Below are 17,818 nucleotides of genomic sequence, written 5' to 3'. Positions count from 1 at the left end.
CTAAAATAAACTTGGTAGAATATCCTCTAAATGTAGGCTGGATTTACCTAAATAATTTTGTCGTTTAGGGTCAAGGTCCTGAGTTTTCTTTCCTCCCCTAGCCTAGCAACTGATAGAGGGATAAGTAGTCTAAAAATATCCTAAACATTGAATTCCGACGCTACGGATAAGTCAGACTCAGCCTACCACAGTCCTCCAAAGCCAACAAAAAGGTGGATAGCTAGGCTCACAGGAACGCCATCTGCGGGTAGGACCCTCGTATTTGATCGACACGAGGCGGTGCCACGGGCGGTTACTCCATTTTCTCTGCTCCTACGTTACAGTAGAAGTAGAGAATCATCCTGCGGCTGACTGAATTCTTCTGGAACAACCGCTTATGGCGCAAATGTGTGTGTGCTACTCCTGTCTTAAAGGTTGCAGTAGGGCTATTCGGCACTTGGCTTTGGTATTTATACGAACAGATCTCCAGAGTCAGGTGGACTAGATCTGAGAAGATCACCTCTTTATACGATATCTAGATAGATCTCTCGTATCTCTTGCAGTATAATACTCGATATTTACCCAATATTGCTTCAACTTATCCTTGCACAACTCTCACCACTTTCATCATGGGCTGCAACAACTCTCGCCACATCCTCGAGATGGAGTCTCGACCTATCCGTCCTGTGACCATCTCAAGCCATTCAGTTGGCTCTGTCATGGCTCCCTCGTCCATCTTTCAAGACTTCCCTGAAACCTCAGAGTTGAGTCGACAGCAGATCATCGACGCCTTCCAACATATGGCCGAGTACCTGAACGAATGTGGTACATATGTGAACTGTGCTGTCGTTGGCGGTGTTGTGAACACACTCTATCTGCGTCACAGAGAGACAACACCTGATGTCGAGTTCCTCCTTCACGATCCTGCCTCGAAAGAGTACATCACACTCAGCAATGCTGCCAGTTTCGCCAACAAGAAGGCTCAAGGAACTCTCGGGGAGCAGTGGTTCAACAACTCGATGCAATTCTTTGTGCCTCGAAATGTCCAGGTCGATATTCTTCAATGGGCCAAGGACCAGCATGAAGTCATCTTCGAGCATCGCGGTAACTACGGCGGTTTGACAGTTTACGCTGCTCCGTGGGACTATGCGCTGTGCAGCAAACTCAACAGTCTCTACGACAACATTCGAGCCGATGATATGGAGGATGCAGTCGCATACCTACATCGATATCTGACTCTTACTCGCCAGGAGTCCCTCAATGGAAACCAAGTAAACGACTGGTGCAGGAAGTACCATCAAGATGTTTCGCGAGAGGTGCTGAATCGTCTCGGAGAGGCATATGCTCGAAAACACGGTAGTTGGCCACTTCAGTGGTGAAGACGGCTACAGGAGGATTAAGAATTTGTTGGATGTTAGATATAGACGGCATGAACTTATGATGATACCCAAAGCTCATTAGCGAGCCCACTTAATGATAATACTTGTTTGAATCGATAGATGCGTTTGCATATTTGATGTTTGTGAACCGTGATTTTGGGAAGCTTGTCTCTCGTAGATGTTCGTTATTCGAGCGAGCATAGATTTTCCATTTCTCGAGTGTGTGGGACTGTATGTAATAAGGTCTCGAATTGTACTACATCATGAGAACCTAGAGAGAGAAATCGAAACATCAGGCATGATTACGCCCGTGCTTAACCGTAGTAAACCCGGCGACGTCACTGAAGCAGCGGCTTGAATGACGTTCTCAGGCTTTACCTAAGCTTTGGTTCCAGCATCAAATGACAACTCAGTGCAAAAGCATATCCCACAACTTATTTACGACTGGGAATTTTTGCCTGTCCACCAATTTGCTGATACTAAAATAATCAAGATCTAATCTCTTCATCCTTTCGATCTTCATCTACTCAACTCATCAACAGTTGCCCCTCATCCAACCCCACTATCACCAACTGTTACCAAACAACACCGCCAATATGCCTTCTGATCTCGATACCCTGCTCGATATGGGCTTTGACAAGGAGCGTGCTGAGATTGCCGTCAAGAAGACCGGAGGCCGTAAGTCACACATTTCGATGACTCGTGTCAGGCTAACTTTGCTAGTCCAAGGCGCTCTTCAGTGGCTTGAGGATAACCAGGACAAGCCTATTGATGAGATCAAGGCTGCTGCCGCTGCGAAGGAAGAGGATTACGACGAAGAGGACACGGAAGCCAAGATTGCAGAGCTCGAGACCGGTACTGCCAAGTCATTGATCTGCAATGATTGTGGAAAGAGATTCAAGAACCATGATCTGGCTACCTATCACGCGACCAAGACGTATGTGAAACTGGCACAACTATCTTCTGGGGTATTTTTGGCTGACTGAGACTACAGTGAGCATACTGACTTCTCGGAGTCAACAGAGGAGATTGCACCCCTAACTGAGGACGAGAAGAAGGCCAAGCTTGAACAACTTCGCGAGCGCCTCGCCGCCAAGAGAGCTCTTCAATCTGTCAAGGACAAGGAAGACCACAAGCGCAACGAGGTAATACAATCATCCAGTCGCACCCCTTCTCAGTTCTAACCTGTCGTAGCAAATTCGCCAAAAGTCTACCAAGGAGAGCCAGGAAGCAAAGGAAGAGCTGGCCCGCAAGCAAGCAGTCAAGGAAGCAGCTCAGAAACGACAAGAGAAGCTGGAGGACCTGGAAGCCAAGAGGCGCATCAAAGCAAAGATCGAGGCCGACAAAGCTGAGCGACGCCGAAAGGCAGAGGAGGCCAAGGCAGCCCGTGAGGGTCGAGCTCCTCAAGTCGAAGCTGCAACTCCTGGTGGCGCTGCTGCTGTCGCGGCCGCATCCAAGCCAAAGACCAACCACAATGAGGCCCGACTTCGACTACAGACCGATGGCGGAAACATCACCAAGACCTTGCCCGCTGAGACCACATTGTTCGAGCTGGCGCAACAGCTACAGAGTGAGACGGGGAATGCTGTGTCCAGCTTTACGACTACGTTCCCTCGCAAGACATTTGAGGGTGATCTCGATTTCTCCAAGACTCTGAAGGAAGCGGGATTAGTTCCGTCGTCCGTCCTGATCGTCAAATAAATTTATGACGTAGACATGAAAGATTGTGCATGGCGCGGCGTTGGTGGGGGAAATGAGAGATGAATCTGTCGTACTACGATGAACAGAAAAAAGTCCTTTAGGTAGAGTTAGAGCAGACAAGAGGACGACAATATTCGTCCTGATCACAATCACAATCACAATCGCTGGCACTCTGGAGAGATAGTCACACTTTGAAGAAAACCCAGTTGAACTCAAACCACCCATGGCGGGACTTTTTTTTATCAGAGCCGTATGAATTGACCAATTCTCCCTCCGCAAACTCCGTTGAGTGCGTTCCTCATAGCATCGTATGTAAGAAGCTACTCTGTCCAGGGCGCAGGTTACAGTGCCCGCTCTCCATCCTGTACGATCGATCGATTGGAAACCCCGAAGCCATGCAGTCGAAGTACAAAGAACAAGGAAACAGTCGTAGCGGCGTAACTTCTTAGTCGAAGAGACCGAAGCCCATGTCCTCGTCAGACTCCTCCTTCTCTGTAGTGGTTGTCAGCAATCCGCAGTCAGTCGTCGAGCGTCGTGGGTAGACATACCCTCCTCCTTGGCCTCCTCAGGAGCAGCCTCCTCAGCGGCACCACCAGCAGCGGCGGCACCACCGGCGGCAGGGGCAGCACCGCCACCGGAGCCGACGTTCACGAGAAGGTCCTTGACATCCTTGCCCTCGAGAGCCTATTCAAATAAAATCCGTCAGAAAATCGAAGTCCTGGATATGCATGGGCGCATTAAAATCGCTGGGGCTATTCGGTTCGTACCTTGGCGAAGATGGAGGTCCAGATGGGCTCAACCTCCTCGACCTTGGCGGCCTTGATGAGGGTCTGGAGCTTGTCGGCCTGTAAAGTCGCGATGGCGATGTTAGCTATCAATAACCTCATAACACGGGCACACAAAACGTCGACGGAATCGCGGGGTTAAAACGTACGGTGATCTCAACACCGTCGTCGGCGAGGATCAGGGCCGCGTAGGACGAAGCGAGCTCGGCGTGAGACATTGTGAATGATTTTGACGTGCGAGTGGGAGATTGTAAAGTCTGCACGAAGTCGAGTCGGTTGTAGTTTGAAGTCGGGATATCACCAAATGGGCTTACCACAGAAAATCTGGTCGAAATTCGGCTGGAGGGCTTCAAGACCTAAAGGAAAAGTGGAGGCATGAGCGATCGATATGAATTAATCCGCTCCGTGGGTGCAAGAGTGTGAGTCACGCCTTTGATTGGGTGCAAGGTAACGAACCAATGAAATATGTTTCCAGGAATGCAGTGAATTGCGGCGCTTTTTACCCCACCTTAGGGAACCAGACAGATTTGACAGAAGACATCATAAGAGCATTGTCAATGAAGATATGATGGTGAGAGTGTTTACAGTTTTAATATCATGAACCGTAAAGTCTCCAGACCTATAATCTTCTGAGTAAGTAAGAAAGTATTCAGCCTTACTGACGTCTGATTTTATTCAAGATCAATCCCCCTCAACTCCCTCTTGTCTCTCCCTTACCCACCATCTCTTGTTGGGAAACCCCCACTAGCAAACAGTCCAGCTTAGCCGTTGCCGTCTGGCTCAATGCCGTAGCGATAACGTAGGGCGTACCGCGTACGGTAATAGGTGAAGTGACTGCAGGACCTGGTGGAGGCGTCGGTCTAGGCCTTCCCTGGGCCCAGCTGCCATGATTAACTAAGTGACAACATCTGTTCTTTGTTAAGGCAAAGATGGGAATGGCAGGTCCAGCTGAACTGAGGTGAATAAACTGTAACCGTGATATCGTTTCTCCACGATCTACCATCCGCTAGTCAACTTCTTCCGTCATCAACTATTTCATCTCCAATTGCATTCTCGTCTCCGCATTCTCTCTCAAGACTATCATTCTTCATCCACCGCTTAATTAATATCTTGTGACTTGTATCGCGCCTACGTGAGTTAGTTCATCACGACCTCCCCACCAAAAGCCGACTGAACTTCCCTGGATCGTGAGCCCCGCCGCCACTCGTCGACTTTCGTCACTCATCGGAGCCTCGGAGACCTGCGCAAAGCACAAACAACAAGCCAATACACGTCTAAGCTCAACAGCGACAGGTTACTACTCTTTCGACCCTTTACATCACACAAACCTCTACGACACCCCCATAAGAAGCTCGGAAACGGCACCCATCAGCATGGAGACTCCAGCAATCCCAATGCCGCGGGACCCCCGGGAGCAAGTCATCCTCGAGAAGCTACAGCTGGTCCGAGATCGCCTACTGCTTCTGAAACAGGATCGCACAAACTACATTCGAACTCAAGATGTCATGCCATTGTTTGATGAGACCATGGATCAGGTCAAGGAGCTGGCGATTGTGCGCGCCGAAACAGGCGATAAGGAGGAGAACAGATGTATGTCACCGTCTTTGTCGCATCCAACCCCGAGTATGCTAACAAGTTTATTTCCAGTGGACAAGGTCTTGGAGAGCTGCTTCCAGCTGCTGTCCCTATTCTACCTGACGATCGGACGAAACAATGAGGCACCAGCAACATACGCTATGACCTCAACTGTCAAGCGACTACTCGACCACCTCACTGAAGCCGAGCTCTACTCAGCCAAGGATCTTGGAAGCATCCAGTCTACACTTGAAGATCTGTCTAAAAGCATCAAAGATGCCGCTACTGACCCATCGCCCGACAAGCGACACCCTCCATACATGCTTGCACTACTTGAGAACCGCGTTGCGCTCTGCAACTCAACCTTGTCGCGACTTCAGAAAAGATTGGAGCGGTTGCCAGATTACTTGTTGGAGGCTCATGAGAAGCTCATTTCGATCCTGCGATCTATCTCGTTGGCCAACACCAAGTCCAAGGTAAGCGAAGCTGGAATGGAATGGAATGTTCCGAGATGTGCTAACGTCAACTAGTTCTCCACATCCGAGGTCAAGAAGTTACGGAACCAAATCTTGGAAATTGGCGAAAAGCACAACAACGGCACCTTTACCGCAGAGGATGGAACTTTGGAGGAGGGAGGTGAAGTGCTTAAAGACTTGTATCATCGCTGCGTCCGCTGGTCGGACATGGTTCTTGAGAGGTGAGATGACCAACACTTTACATGAATGTCCACTGATACTTTAAAGACAAGGAGAAGTAGCTGAGCAATGGCGACCAATCTACGATCAGCTCATCCAAATTCGCAACGACCTCGAGAAACTTTCTCTTACACAAGCATGGTCGCTTCGAGAGACGGATTTGTACGATTTCCAACGGCAACTTGACAGAATTGATGAGAGCCGACAGAACGGAAACTGGGTGGACGATCGGGGGCGACCAGCTGATCTCTGGACACAGCGAACTTTGCTCTATCTGATCCGAAGGTCGTATGCGTACATCTACTCATTTATGCTGGCATCCGAACCAGTGTCAGAGGCTCTGTTGCCTGTTTACAACCAACTTCAGACACTGAAGCGTTGCCTCGTTGAGGTCAAGAAGAATGGGGGTGTATCCTCTGTGCGGGAGCTTTACCCCTATAGCATGAAGGTATGTCGATACATCGTGGCATAACCTGGGCTTTTCTAACATGAAACAGCTTAACTCGTTAGATAACATGAAAGTTGACGGCAAGTTCGTGGTAAATGGCGACATCCCCGAAGGACAAGGCAGTGTTACCGGACTGTTGGCCGAATGCTTTGATCTGAACTACGAACTGAGAGTTGCAGCCGAAGAAGCAGCTGAGAATGGTTCAAATGGCAACGAAGCTTAGTCCACGCATGATTTTGGTGGCTGGCCATACCAAAGGAGCATGGATATGTCAGTGTACGATGGCGTTTACTATCACTTGAATTGGGATTGGAATTTTTATAGGTCAGATAGCTCTTCCTCGCGGTTCTTGGTAATAGCTTTAGCTCGCTTTCATTGAGCTGGTAATGACATTGGTATGCAGGGGTTGTTGAGGGCTGGGTATTATTAGCAAAGCGGCAGGGAACGAATGATCACAAAGATTCGAGGTCAGCAATCTACGGATGGACATGGACATCATGGTAGCGGACCATGATAACTAGCACAAATAGTATCAGTTCGCTGTTTTGAAAAGGGTCTCTATCGTGGCTCTACGCGAAAGGTATTGACTTTGTGCATTAGTTCATTCTGAAGGCGGCCTTGAATGGGTAGATCTGGACCTGTATATCAGATTAGCAAATTGCTTTGGAATGGATTCACGTTCTATTTACCTTGTCCATATCCCAGACACCTGATGTAGCATAGATGTCGTTGCTGAGTTGCTCTCTGACCTCTTCTACGGATTCAGCGATGCAGACAAGGGTACTGCCAGCAAAGTCGAGGCTGTCGACACTGTCGTCTTTGGGAACACTGTTTAGAATGGCACCTGGACAAAACATTAGTCTCATTGTTAGGGTCCAGCTCCGAGGCCTGGGTGGATGAGAATACAGACCTCCCATCTTCCAGCTTCCATTCTCGACGTTAGGAACCATGTTCTTGAAGTGGGTTCTTCGGCCTGTCAGCTCAAGCCACATATGATACAATATCAGAACAAAGCTCACCCTCGAACCTCGAGTCTCTTCTCGCGAACGTTGGGCTTGTCATGGACGACAACGAGAAACTCGTACTTTCCGGAAGGGACGGTAACAGATGAGGAAGCCATTGTTCGGAATGTAGCGAGGCGAGGTGCAATTCTAGCTCTAGAAAGTGAGAATACAAGACGAGAGTTCATGCTTTGGGTTATGGTGATGTTGTATTTATGTATCGAATGGAGGATGAGGTGATACGGAGATGGGCTCCGAGTTGCGGGGTGGTGATTGCCGTGATTGGCGGGGTAAGTTTAGAAGGGCGTAGGAGTTGACGACGATAGTGCGCCTTTGGGGTGAAGGAGTGGATTATCGTGTCTTGGCTTATAATTCTAGTTCTGGGGTTTGTTCTTCTCAGTGGACTTACTTGAATGGGCACGAATAATGAACTCAATGGCTAAGTGTAAGGTACTCGTAGATCTACACTAACACTTTAATCATCCTGAGAATACTACGAAGCTCAAGGGTGAGAAATATTAGCAAATGTATATGCGTGTTGGTGGTCACGCTGTCAGGTCAACCTTGACTAATATTATACTTATCTGACTATATAGTTTTGCTGGGGCAACTACTGTGTATAGCAGGAAAGTGGAAAATACAAACGTTTCTGGTCGTCATGAATGCTCTCTCTGTGGTTTTGTTCCTGTAAAGTATCCTATGTCTTTAGGGTAGGATCGTCACTTATAGCTACAACTTGTTGGCGACTTATCGTACTCTGAGAACTAACATGACTACTACTAAGACAATAATTTACCCAAGCCACATTAGATATCATCAGTGCTCGGCAAGTACGGCATCCAAGGTACTCACATGGTCGTTCCAGATCGGAAAGCGGAATAAGCTGGCGGAATCTCCTTCAGCACTCCCGCGTTATCGTTTATAACAGCTCAAGATTCTCATTCTTTTCTTTTATCTTTTGAATCTCCAGGATCAGATTGCCCAAAAAGACAAGAGGTCAGGATTTTCCATCAGTATATCACCGACACGGGGCCTTCACTAACTTTCGATGGAATCGCAAGACCCTTCTGGGTGACGGCTCTGAGTCGTCTAACTCGCATCTGACACCCTGCTTTACTGCACGTAACCTGGTTGCAGTGCTACAAAAACGCTTCGACGATACGATACAGGATGATATGAAATTACGTGAGAACCTTAAGTTGTTAGTCGTGATCGTCGACACCAGTGCAACTCCGCCACTACACTATCATCATCGCTTACACCTGCTCCAGGTTACCTATGATTGGCCGAGAGATGGTTTCATCGAATTCATTTCCTCATTGGGATTCGACGTCGAAATTGGCTCCTATAGTGAAGAGAGGCAGTGTTGAAGAGGCAGCCAGAAATGTAGTTGCTGCAGTAGTATAATAATGTAGCAACATTCGTGCTCTTGGCAATTTTATCAGACGGACATCACAGCTCACTTATAACAATCTCAATCTGTTTCATTCTCTCAAAATGACAGACTCTATCTCAGCGGCTAAGCTAGCCATTTACATTATTCTCCTTCAACCTGCCCTGTACTGCCTCTTTAAGCATGGAAAGACCGGATTTATAGGATGGCTTTACGTCCAGATATTCTGCGTGCTCAGAATCGTCACTGGTGGCATTGGTCTTCACGAAACCAACAGCTCAACTGGATCGATTATACTTAATAGTATTGGCCTTTCTCCTTTACTTTTGGCCGCTTCTGGCATCTTGCATGAGGCGTGAGTACTCCTCTTCCCGTTGACGTCCCTGTCTTTGTTAAAAGTCATTTAGCCGTCGTGGAACAAACCCTAGACTCAACAGAAAACTTGATGTCATTCTCGAGATCAAGTATCATGGTCTTGTTGGAGCAGCTATGGCTCTAATCATCGTGTCTGTTGTCGGGTTGCAGAATGGCGACTCTGTCTCCACCAACAAGACCTTGCTCAAGGTTGCTTCTGCACTCATCGCATTAGCATGGTTCCTTCTCGCGATCTGGGCTTTGTGGTCCTTAGGGAAGTGTCAAAGACTATCTACGAACAACTGTGTATCTTCCTTTCGCGGCGGCAAGCTAGTAAGTTGAATCCCCTACCATCACCAAGACCGAGACGTGGATACTAACATTTGCAAGCTCATGTATGCAGTATTTATCAACCTTCCTCTCCTTGGATTACGCCTTGCCTATGGTATCGCATACCTCCAGCTCAAGATATCCCACCCAACTTCAGGTTTCTTGACCTCGAAAGCAGTTCAAGTCTGCCTAAGTGTTGTACCAGAGATGTTGATTACAACGATATTCCTCTTGGCTGGAGTTATGACGCGAAATCTGAAGCATGAGATCAAGAAACTTGACTCTGCTCTTCCAGTTGGTGACGAGTACGAGATCCAAAGGTGACTAGTCGAGGCGTAGTGATGAGCACAGCGTCTATGATGTTGAACGATATACATATGGGGTAGATATGGAGTTTCGATAGATTTGTCTATAATGGAAACCCAGGGCCAATGGCCTCAACCAAAGATACTGGTGTAAGTGGGAGGAGATTATTTCTGTATTCAATACTTGTGTACGGAGTATCAATGTACATTCTATTATTTGTTAGAATAGCAATTCTTTTTGTCGACATAAACCATTGTCCTTTCAGATGTCCGACTACTCCGACACTTCTCATTAGAAATAGATGTCCCATGGCTTTGTTCCCATGAGCAATTGACTCATGATGAAAAAGCAGAAGATCGCCGATATACGGAGGATGATGGAGACGAAGCTGGAGCCGTGCCCCATCGATGAGGTCAAATGATGATGTATTTGTCTCCAGGGGTAGCTCTGCTAAGCGAGCGAATACCTGCTTGGACCCTGACCTAACAACGAGACCCTGTTTTTAAGCAGTCGATGCATGCCATCGGGAAACTCGGCGAACCTGATTCTATCTTGTTCCCGAGATTGTAAAACTTTCCGAAAACTCAACGTCACTGGAGTTGACTTGTAATACTTTTATGGCTTGAGCTTTAGGATGTGATTTATTTTCGGTTTGTTGAGGTTTGTCTGTATCGTATGTCATCATGCTATGTGATATCCTTGCTAGTAAGATGGACATGGTGGATATATCGTGCCATGATAGATTTCTGGGGTCCCAGTATCTGGGGACGGAGACCACATGAAAGCAGAAATTGTATCTCTTCTTCAGTCTTCAAAATTTTGACACAGAAATTTTCATATCATGAGTTCAAAATTTACATCATAACTTGTTTTGATCGGCGACTACCGGGCGGGCCGGAGTTGTTAAACCCGGGCTGGCTCCGCTTCAGCTCCGAAGGCTTCGGTGTTGGTTCTCCGTACTGCGCGTCTCAGGTCTCGAGATGAACCGAGTGAGTCTGGCCGTAGCGGACTCGAGGAAGAACTGAATAGGTAATATGTCTTGCTTGCTAATCTTGGCCCTTCTTTCGCCTTACGAGTAGTCCAGTCACACCACTTATGACAAGCCAGAAGTCGCGCAATTGTTGGCGGGGGAGGGGTCCCATTTAGACATCTATAGTACTTACGGATAGGTCACCTGGCAATTGGATTGTGTCAGTGGAGGCTCGTGCATGAGGTGGGATCTAAATGTGATATAATATCTCAGCCTCACCCTCTTTCTTTTCCCAACCATACTCACACAATTGAACAAACATACCACTACTATTCAACAATCACAAACAATTACAAACAAAAACACACAACAACCTATGCCATACATTCTACCTGAAAACCATACTTACCTCCCATCCCCATACAAACTGCGGAACCAACCCATCATGGCTCCCTCAGTCTACATCCTCCTCCAGCGCGATACAGAGTCCAACGTCACAGTCACCTCTGTATTCCTCGATCTTCAAGACGCCAACGCTGCTCTACTCCACGCAGCACAAGAAGCTGGCGTTGACCCTGCTAGCGCCAAGCTCGCAGACGGAGACGCCGAGGACTCACTCACCAAGGCACCGCTGCGATGGGAGGCAGCCGATGGCACAACGGCTTGGGTTGAGCGACACACCGTGAACAACAGAAAGGTTCAGGCGCCGGGTGCTGAGAAGCCCGGGCTCAAGAGGAATGATAGTCGGTTGTACATCAACGACGACGATGATATCATTGAGGTTGCGGACCATGATGGACACTACGATTAAGGGAAAAAGATACTGGATACTATGCGATTAATGTGGAGGAGTTGGTCGGCATCTTACGGGACGGGATATAAAACGAGGGGGATATGGGGGAGGCCATTGGTCGCGATCATGGCCAGCGAACAAACATGCTAGACAGCGTGGGATAAATCGATTTTAGCCGCATTTAAATAGCGATGCTCTATCAATGTTGGAAACAGTTTCTATCCAACTTCTCTTTCTGTAACCTTCTATATGTGAAATCTAATGCGACTGCGAAACAAATACAACATTTACAGCTTCGCCTTGGGAGCGCTCATCATGGTCTCGGCAACGATTCTTCGCTGGATCTTGCCAGTTGCGGTCTTGGGCATGATCTCGGTGAAGTAGATCTAGGCCACTGTTAGCACTTCCACTCCCTACTTCTTAAGCATATTGCAAGAAAAACAAACTCACCTTCTTGGGCACCTTGAACTTGGCAGATCGCTCAGCTACCCAAGCCTTCAGCTCCTCGGCAGTCAATTTCTCGCCGTTCTTGAGAACAACAGCAACACCGATATCCTGACCATAGACCTCGTCAGGAATAGCAAAGCTGACAGCCTCACCAATCTTAGGGTGACGGGTCAAGACGTTGTCCAGCTCAATAGGGCTGATCTTCTCGCCGCCCTTGTTGATAAGCTCCTTGATACGGCCGGTGATGATGATGTATCCGTCCTCATCCTTCTTGCCCTGATCGCCCGTTCGGAAGAAACCGTTCTTGTGGTAGGAAGAGGCATTGGCGGAAGGGTTGTTGAGGTATCCTTTGGTGACATTCTCACCAATGATGCAAATCTCACCCTCAGAGCCTTGGGGAATTTCCTCGCCCTGCTCATTGAGAATCCTCACCTCAACGCCCTGACCAATACCAACAGTTCCGGCCTTTCTCTTGGCGGGAGGGAGAGGGTTGGATGTCATCTGATGAGCAGCCTCAGTCATGGCATAAGCCTCGAGAACGGGGGCGTTGTAAGTCTCCTCAAGTTGCTGGAAGACGGTGGGTGACAGAGGGCTGGAGCATGATCGGATGAAGCGGATTTCGGGCTTGGGGCTGGGAGGAGGGCTCTTGAGAAGAATCTGGTGGATCGTAGGAACGGCAGTGTACCAGTTGGCCTTGTGGGTGTTGAAGTCGGTCCAGAACTCGGAAGCGGAGAACTTGGTGGGAACGATCATAGAGCCACCGGTGAAGAGAGGAGCGAGGAGACCGCAGAGAAGGCCGTGGACGTGGAACAGAGGCATGACCAGCATGGTTCGGTCCTTGGGTGTGAGTTGGTATGTGTTCTTGATGTTGTCTATGGCAGAGTTAGTAAACGAAGTGAAATGGGGTGTAGTATAGCATACTCATGGTTCGGGTCAGGTTGCGGTGAGTGAGAGGGACCTGTTCATGTGAGTATAAGATGTCAATGAGAATCACAAGTAAATCTACTCACCACCTTGGGCCGCGAGGTAGTGCCGCTGTCAATTTGTTAGTTCTGAGCTTATCATGGCTATCATAAGAACTTACCTGGTGTGAAGGATAAGAGCAACATCATCAGGCTCAGCTGTGAGAACCTTCTCCTTTTGCCCCTTGAGAAGACCATAGTCCTTGACATCGAGCGCAACCTCACCCTTGGCAGCATCCCAATAACACTCAGCAACAGCAGCGTTGAACTTCTTAGCAGCCTTCACACTGGCCGCACTAGCAGCCCAAGCTCCCTTGGGAACAAGCACGATAGCGCTCTTGACATCTTCGATGTAGAACTCAAACTCATCCTGCTTATAAGCCGGGTTGAGAGGGGCCGCGATACCGCGCTGCCACGAAGCGGCGAGGAAAGAGACGATGAACTCGTACGAGTTGACGAGCGCGATAGAAACAGGCGCGGCCTTTGTGATGCCGAGATCGGCGAGCTTGCGCTGGAAGGCGGACACGTCGGCCTCGAGGTTGGAGTAGCTGATGGTGAGGGCCTTGGGCTTAAGTGGCACGATAATGGCCTCTGCGAGCGGGTTGCTCTTGTCAATGGCTGTTTGAAGTGTGAGCGCCATGGTGATTAGGTAGTTAGTTAAGTGAGAGAGATTGAGGTTTTGGTCTTGGCAGGGGTATCGCTGATAAGAAGAAGAGGCAGTAACTGAAAAGGACAACAACTGATGATGAACAAGTAGAGTTGAGAGAACGGTTTTAGATAGTAGCAACGGTCTGATAGTTTTAGTTTCGCATAGGGGAATTTTAGGAATAGTTTACATGACGTGCTACTACTCAATTGTTACTGCTGGGCCATGTCCCGGGGGTCGTTCGGCTTCCATCCGAGCCGACCACCCGCCGAACTATGTCCACTGCCAAGTGGATTATCAGCCAGTTTTACGCGTCTCTCTTTTCTTGGTTTTGGGTCCTGAAGGTCAGTGTTGCCTTGGAGATGTATCGGCGGAATATTCTGAAGCAGATTGTCATAGAGGACCCTGTATCATCGTAGCCCCTGAGTCTGATTACTTCTTGGCTGCTAGGCATTAATCTTGCGGCGTCGAAGCTGTCAGACGAGCACACTCCGTACTGGTAGCAGTTAGTTAGCATATCTAGCATGAATATATCTTGTTTGTAGTCCGTTGCATTGATGCAAATGAGAAATGGTGATGCCCGATTCGACCCCTGACATACCCATCATGACACATTTTCTAGAACAAAGTCAAGAGTCAAGACGTCAAACTGTCTGTACCTACATGAATGCGACTCTGACAAAGGTTGATGCGGCTCAGACCGGAAATCGGCAAAGTCTTCCCAAGCCTAAATTGAAAAGGATCTCGAGCTTGCTCCAACAGTCGGGCTCTCCATCAATTCCTCGCTGGTATGATGGGGGCGCCCCCAATATTTCTTCATTGGCGGGGTTTTAGGCTCTCAATGCTGGAGATTAGTGACGCTAGAGCCTAAACTGACCACCTGCAGGGTTGAACGGGCATGTTCTATCGGCTGCCCACGCGGCGCGGTGCGGCGGCGCCTTCTTCCTTCTTCGTTAGTCTAGTTCTACTCTTCAATTGAAAGTTACCTTCCATTTAGTTACCTTATACTGTATCCTCATAAGCTGCGCCTCATCTTCCCCCGCTATCGTTGGCTGTCATTGTCCGTTATAACCTCACTTTTACAAATAACTTTCAATTCCAAACTTATTTCCATAGCTGAGGCCGTTTTCTCTTGATACATCCTCAGCCTCGAATCTGCGATCTCGTACATGTCTCCGTCTCATCCGCGCCGACCGATTACCCCTCGCTCCTGAGATCGATTTGAATACACACGTTGCCCATCATGGCTGAGGTGGACGCGATGCCCACCTTTGGCTCAGAGCTCAAGGTTGGTTGCCTACTTGGCTGAATATAGCCTGCCATTGATAGTGCATCGTTTTGGCCTCCTTTTTGTCTTGCGCCTGCATTGGAAGCTCCTTTTGCATGCTCTCTCAGCATTCGCATGGCTAACAGAAAGCGTCCTAGGATGGCTTCAAACCCGCGAACGCATGGCTCGGCCACGGCATCGCCTGGCTTGAAGACATACAGCAATTCTACCGCGAGCGCGCAGCCATCGAGAAGGAATATAGCGCAAAGCTTACAGCACTTGCCAAGAAATACTTTGACAAGAAGAACAAAAAGACGGCTCAGCTCAGTGTAGGAGACACTCCTGCCATGACGCCCGGCTCGCTCGAAAGGTACGAACGTAATATCTCATGAGTTGGCATGAAAGCACACGCTGATCACTGTGCGACCACTACAGTGCTTCTTTGACCACATGGACAACCCAGCTTACGACGCTCGAATCCCGCGCCAACGAACATGACCGATACGCCAACAATCTAATTTCTCAGGTTGCTGAGCCGCTCAAGTTCTTTGGCGGCCGTTTTGAAGAATTGCGCAAACGACACTCCGATTACGCCACCAAGCTCGAGCAGGAGCGTGATGCTTCATATGCCTCGCTCGCCAAGACAAAGGGTAAATACGACACAGTCTGCCAAGAGGTCGAGTCTAAGCGTAAGAAGACCGAGTCGCATTATGACAAGGCCAAGGCTCAGAATGCCTACACACAACAGCTATTCGAGATGAACAACGCCAAGAACACCTATATCATCGCAATCAATGTTACCAATAAGCAGAAGGAGAAATACTACCACGAATATGTCCCCGAGGTTATGGATAGTCTGCAGGATCTTAGCGAGTTTCGAACGACCAAGCTGAACAGTCTCTGGACTGTTGCGACAAACCTCGAGTCTGACATGCTGCAACAAAGCAACGGCATGGTCCAGCACCAAGGCACCGAGATTCTGAGGAACTTGCCCCATCTCGACTCCATGATGTACATCCAACACAATATGGGAACTTTTAACGAACCACCCGACAAGCATTTCGAGGCCAGTCCGGTTTGGCACGATGATGGCACCATGGTGGTTGATGAGACCGCAAAGGTCTTTTTGCGCAACGTATTGGGCAAGTCCAAGTCGCAACTGGGAGAACTGCGGAGGGAGGTTGATAAGAAGCGACGAGAGGTTGAAAGTCTCAAACAACTCAAGCAACGAGTAAGGGAAGGAAGAGAGAAGAAGGACGAGGTGGAAGTTGTTCGCATACTCTTCTCAATGCAGGAAGATCTGCATTCTATTGACCGTCAAAGACTGACGGCCGAAGTCGAAACATCAACGATCACATCTGTGGTGGGTGATGTGACGTTGGGTGCGAAGAACCACAACTTCAAGAGTCAAACGTTCAAGATACCCACGAATTGTGATTTGTGTGGAGAGAGAATCTGGGGACTGAGCGCAAAAGGCTTCGACTGTCGAGACTGTGGCTACACATGCCATAGCAAGTGTGAGATGAAGGTGCCTCCCGACTGTCCTGGCGAACAGTCCAAGGATGAGCGCAAGAAGCTCAAGGCCGAACGCCAGGATGCCGCGAATAAGCTACTCAAGCCCAGTGCCACGATGACATCGGTACATTCTAATGCTTCAGATGGACCCGAACTCACCCGTTCCAATACCATGACGTCTCTAAGCTCTCACTCAGCACGCCCATCTCTATCGGGGTCCATATCTGGGCAGCTTAGCCCATCAGAGGAAACACCGCCAGACGCTGGACGGCCAAGCTTGTCTTCGGCCAAGTCATCTGGCACTATGCGCAAGAACAGAATCATGGCGCCTCCGCCAGCAGCTTACATCACAGGGTCCGGTGGAGGCGAGACAAATGGTGGCGCAAAGGAGGAGAAGAAGGGCAAGATGCTGTATGCATTCGAAGCTAGTGGTGAGGGTGAACTTACAGTACAAGATGGTCGAGATGTGGTACTGCTGGAACCTGACGGTAAGTCTGAACCCCCGATACCTTAATGACGATATCTAATTGTATTATAGACGGCTCTGGCTGGGTCAAGGTCCGCGCAGGCTACAAGGAAGGCCTCGTTCCATCATCATATATCGAATTCACCACCGTTACTACTCCGGTTGCTCCCACCCCCGCAGCCCGACCATCATCTACTTATTCCACCTCAACAACATCCTCCCTAGCACCATCAACCAAGAAGAAGGGTCCCGCAGTAGCGCCTAAGCGTGGCGCAAAGAAGCTCCGCTACGTAGAAGCGCTATACGAATACACGGCACAGGCTGAGTCAGAGCACTCCATGGCCGAAGGTGAACGTTTTGTCCTTGTGCAGGATGACCCGGGTGATGGCTGGGTCGAGGTCGAGAAGGCGGGCGTCACGGGAAGTGTGCCTGCGAGTTACGTGCAGGCCGTCTAGGGAACGAGCAGGGGTTGCAGGTGCGGGTTTTGTCAGCGCACAATGAAGTCGCCTTGAAAGAAGTTCCAACTTTACCTTGTACCCATTTGGTTTCTCAGCATGAAACCGGGTTCGAATGTATATATGAAGAGGGCAAAGCGGAGCTACATGATTGGGATTCTGTTTCAAACTTCTCCCCAGAGTAAGGAGGAGACAAGACAAGACAGGAGCTGTGTATATTTTGGGTTAGGGATGCATTCATAGGGTATAGGTACATGGTGCATGAACTCGGGGTTCAAAATGGAAGACACGCTGAGCCGCATCGCATCGGTATGAGCTTACGAAGCAATTTGTGGTGTCTTTGCCACTCTA

General features: G+C 48.9%; 9 protein-coding genes across 9 annotated transcripts; 6 read left to right on the top strand and 3 right to left on the bottom strand.

Annotated features, from left to right (window-relative positions):
* Positions 1 to 608: 608 nt before the first annotated feature.
* On the top strand, positions 609 to 1,358 carry FPRO_07628 (uncharacterized protein; the record flags this gene model as incomplete). The annotated part of the gene is made up of 1 exon (XM_031234295.1): positions 609 to 1,358. One exon carries the CDS (start codon positions 609 to 611, stop codon positions 1,356 to 1,358), a length of 750 nt encoding a protein of 249 aa, XP_031084046.1.
* Positions 1,359 to 1,954: 596 nt separating this feature from the next.
* FPRO_07629 (related to chicken h-caldesmon, Uso1p and YKL201c) lies at positions 1,955 to 3,059 on the top strand (the record flags this gene model as incomplete). The annotated part of the gene is made up of 4 exons (XM_031234293.1): positions 1,955 to 2,036; positions 2,082 to 2,295; positions 2,353 to 2,503; positions 2,553 to 3,059. 4 exons carry the CDS (start codon positions 1,955 to 1,957, stop codon positions 3,057 to 3,059), a joined length of 954 nt encoding a protein of 317 aa, XP_031084045.1.
* A 445-nt stretch (positions 3,060 to 3,504) lies between these two features.
* On the bottom strand, positions 3,505 to 4,062 carry FPRO_07630 (putative RPP1A-60S large subunit acidic ribosomal protein a1; the record flags this gene model as incomplete). The annotated part of the gene is made up of 4 exons (XM_031234292.1): positions 3,505 to 3,551; positions 3,608 to 3,743; positions 3,827 to 3,904; positions 3,994 to 4,062. 4 exons carry the CDS (start codon positions 4,060 to 4,062, stop codon positions 3,505 to 3,507), a joined length of 330 nt encoding a protein of 109 aa, XP_031084044.1.
* A 1,155-nt stretch (positions 4,063 to 5,217) lies between these two features.
* FPRO_07631 (uncharacterized protein) lies at positions 5,218 to 6,785 on the top strand (the record flags this gene model as incomplete). Its single annotated transcript, XM_031234291.1, has 5 exons — positions 5,218 to 5,434; positions 5,492 to 5,895; positions 5,950 to 6,116; positions 6,163 to 6,562; positions 6,612 to 6,785. The coding sequence occupies 5 exons, from the start codon at positions 5,218 to 5,220 to the stop codon at positions 6,783 to 6,785; spliced, it is 1,362 nt and encodes a 453-aa protein (XP_031084043.1).
* A 373-nt stretch (positions 6,786 to 7,158) lies between these two features.
* FPRO_07632 (uncharacterized protein) lies at positions 7,159 to 7,682 on the bottom strand (the record flags this gene model as incomplete). The annotated part of the gene is made up of 4 exons (XM_031234290.1): positions 7,159 to 7,200; positions 7,252 to 7,406; positions 7,473 to 7,528; positions 7,582 to 7,682. The coding sequence occupies 4 exons, from the start codon at positions 7,680 to 7,682 to the stop codon at positions 7,159 to 7,161; spliced, it is 354 nt and encodes a 117-aa protein (XP_031084042.1).
* Positions 7,683 to 9,060: 1,378 nt separating this feature from the next.
* On the top strand, positions 9,061 to 9,964 carry FPRO_07633 (uncharacterized protein; the record flags this gene model as incomplete). The annotated part of the gene is made up of 3 exons (XM_031234289.1): positions 9,061 to 9,311; positions 9,364 to 9,643; positions 9,701 to 9,964. 3 exons carry the CDS (start codon positions 9,061 to 9,063, stop codon positions 9,962 to 9,964), a joined length of 795 nt encoding a protein of 264 aa, XP_031084041.1.
* Positions 9,965 to 11,361: 1,397 nt separating this feature from the next.
* On the top strand, positions 11,362 to 11,727 carry FPRO_07634 (uncharacterized protein; the record flags this gene model as incomplete). Its single annotated transcript, XM_031234288.1, has 1 exon — positions 11,362 to 11,727. The coding sequence occupies one exon, from the start codon at positions 11,362 to 11,364 to the stop codon at positions 11,725 to 11,727; it is 366 nt and encodes a 121-aa protein (XP_031084040.1).
* Positions 11,728 to 11,996: 269 nt separating this feature from the next.
* Positions 11,997 to 13,758, bottom strand: FPRO_07635 (putative fatty acid transporter FAT2; the record flags this gene model as incomplete). Its single annotated transcript, XM_031234287.1, has 5 exons — positions 11,997 to 12,095; positions 12,160 to 13,028; positions 13,078 to 13,114; positions 13,167 to 13,191; positions 13,241 to 13,758. The coding sequence occupies 5 exons, from the start codon at positions 13,756 to 13,758 to the stop codon at positions 11,997 to 11,999; spliced, it is 1,548 nt and encodes a 515-aa protein (XP_031084039.1).
* Positions 13,759 to 15,007: 1,249 nt separating this feature from the next.
* Positions 15,008 to 17,467, top strand: FPRO_07636 (uncharacterized protein; the record flags this gene model as incomplete). The annotated part of the gene is made up of 4 exons (XM_031234286.1): positions 15,008 to 15,052; positions 15,190 to 15,401; positions 15,467 to 17,034; positions 17,085 to 17,467. 4 exons carry the CDS (start codon positions 15,008 to 15,010, stop codon positions 17,465 to 17,467), a joined length of 2,208 nt encoding a protein of 735 aa, XP_031084038.1.
* Between the last annotated feature and the right edge of the window lie 351 nt (positions 17,468 to 17,818).

This window comes from Fusarium proliferatum, assembly GCF_900067095.1.
Source record: "Fusarium proliferatum ET1 genome assembly, contig: FPRO_scaffold007, whole genome shotgun sequence".
Lineage (NCBI taxonomy): Eukaryota > Fungi > Ascomycota > Sordariomycetes > Hypocreales > Nectriaceae > Fusarium > Fusarium proliferatum.
Note: the sequence above shows the minus strand (reverse complement) of the source record. Positions and strands in the feature narration are given on the sequence as shown.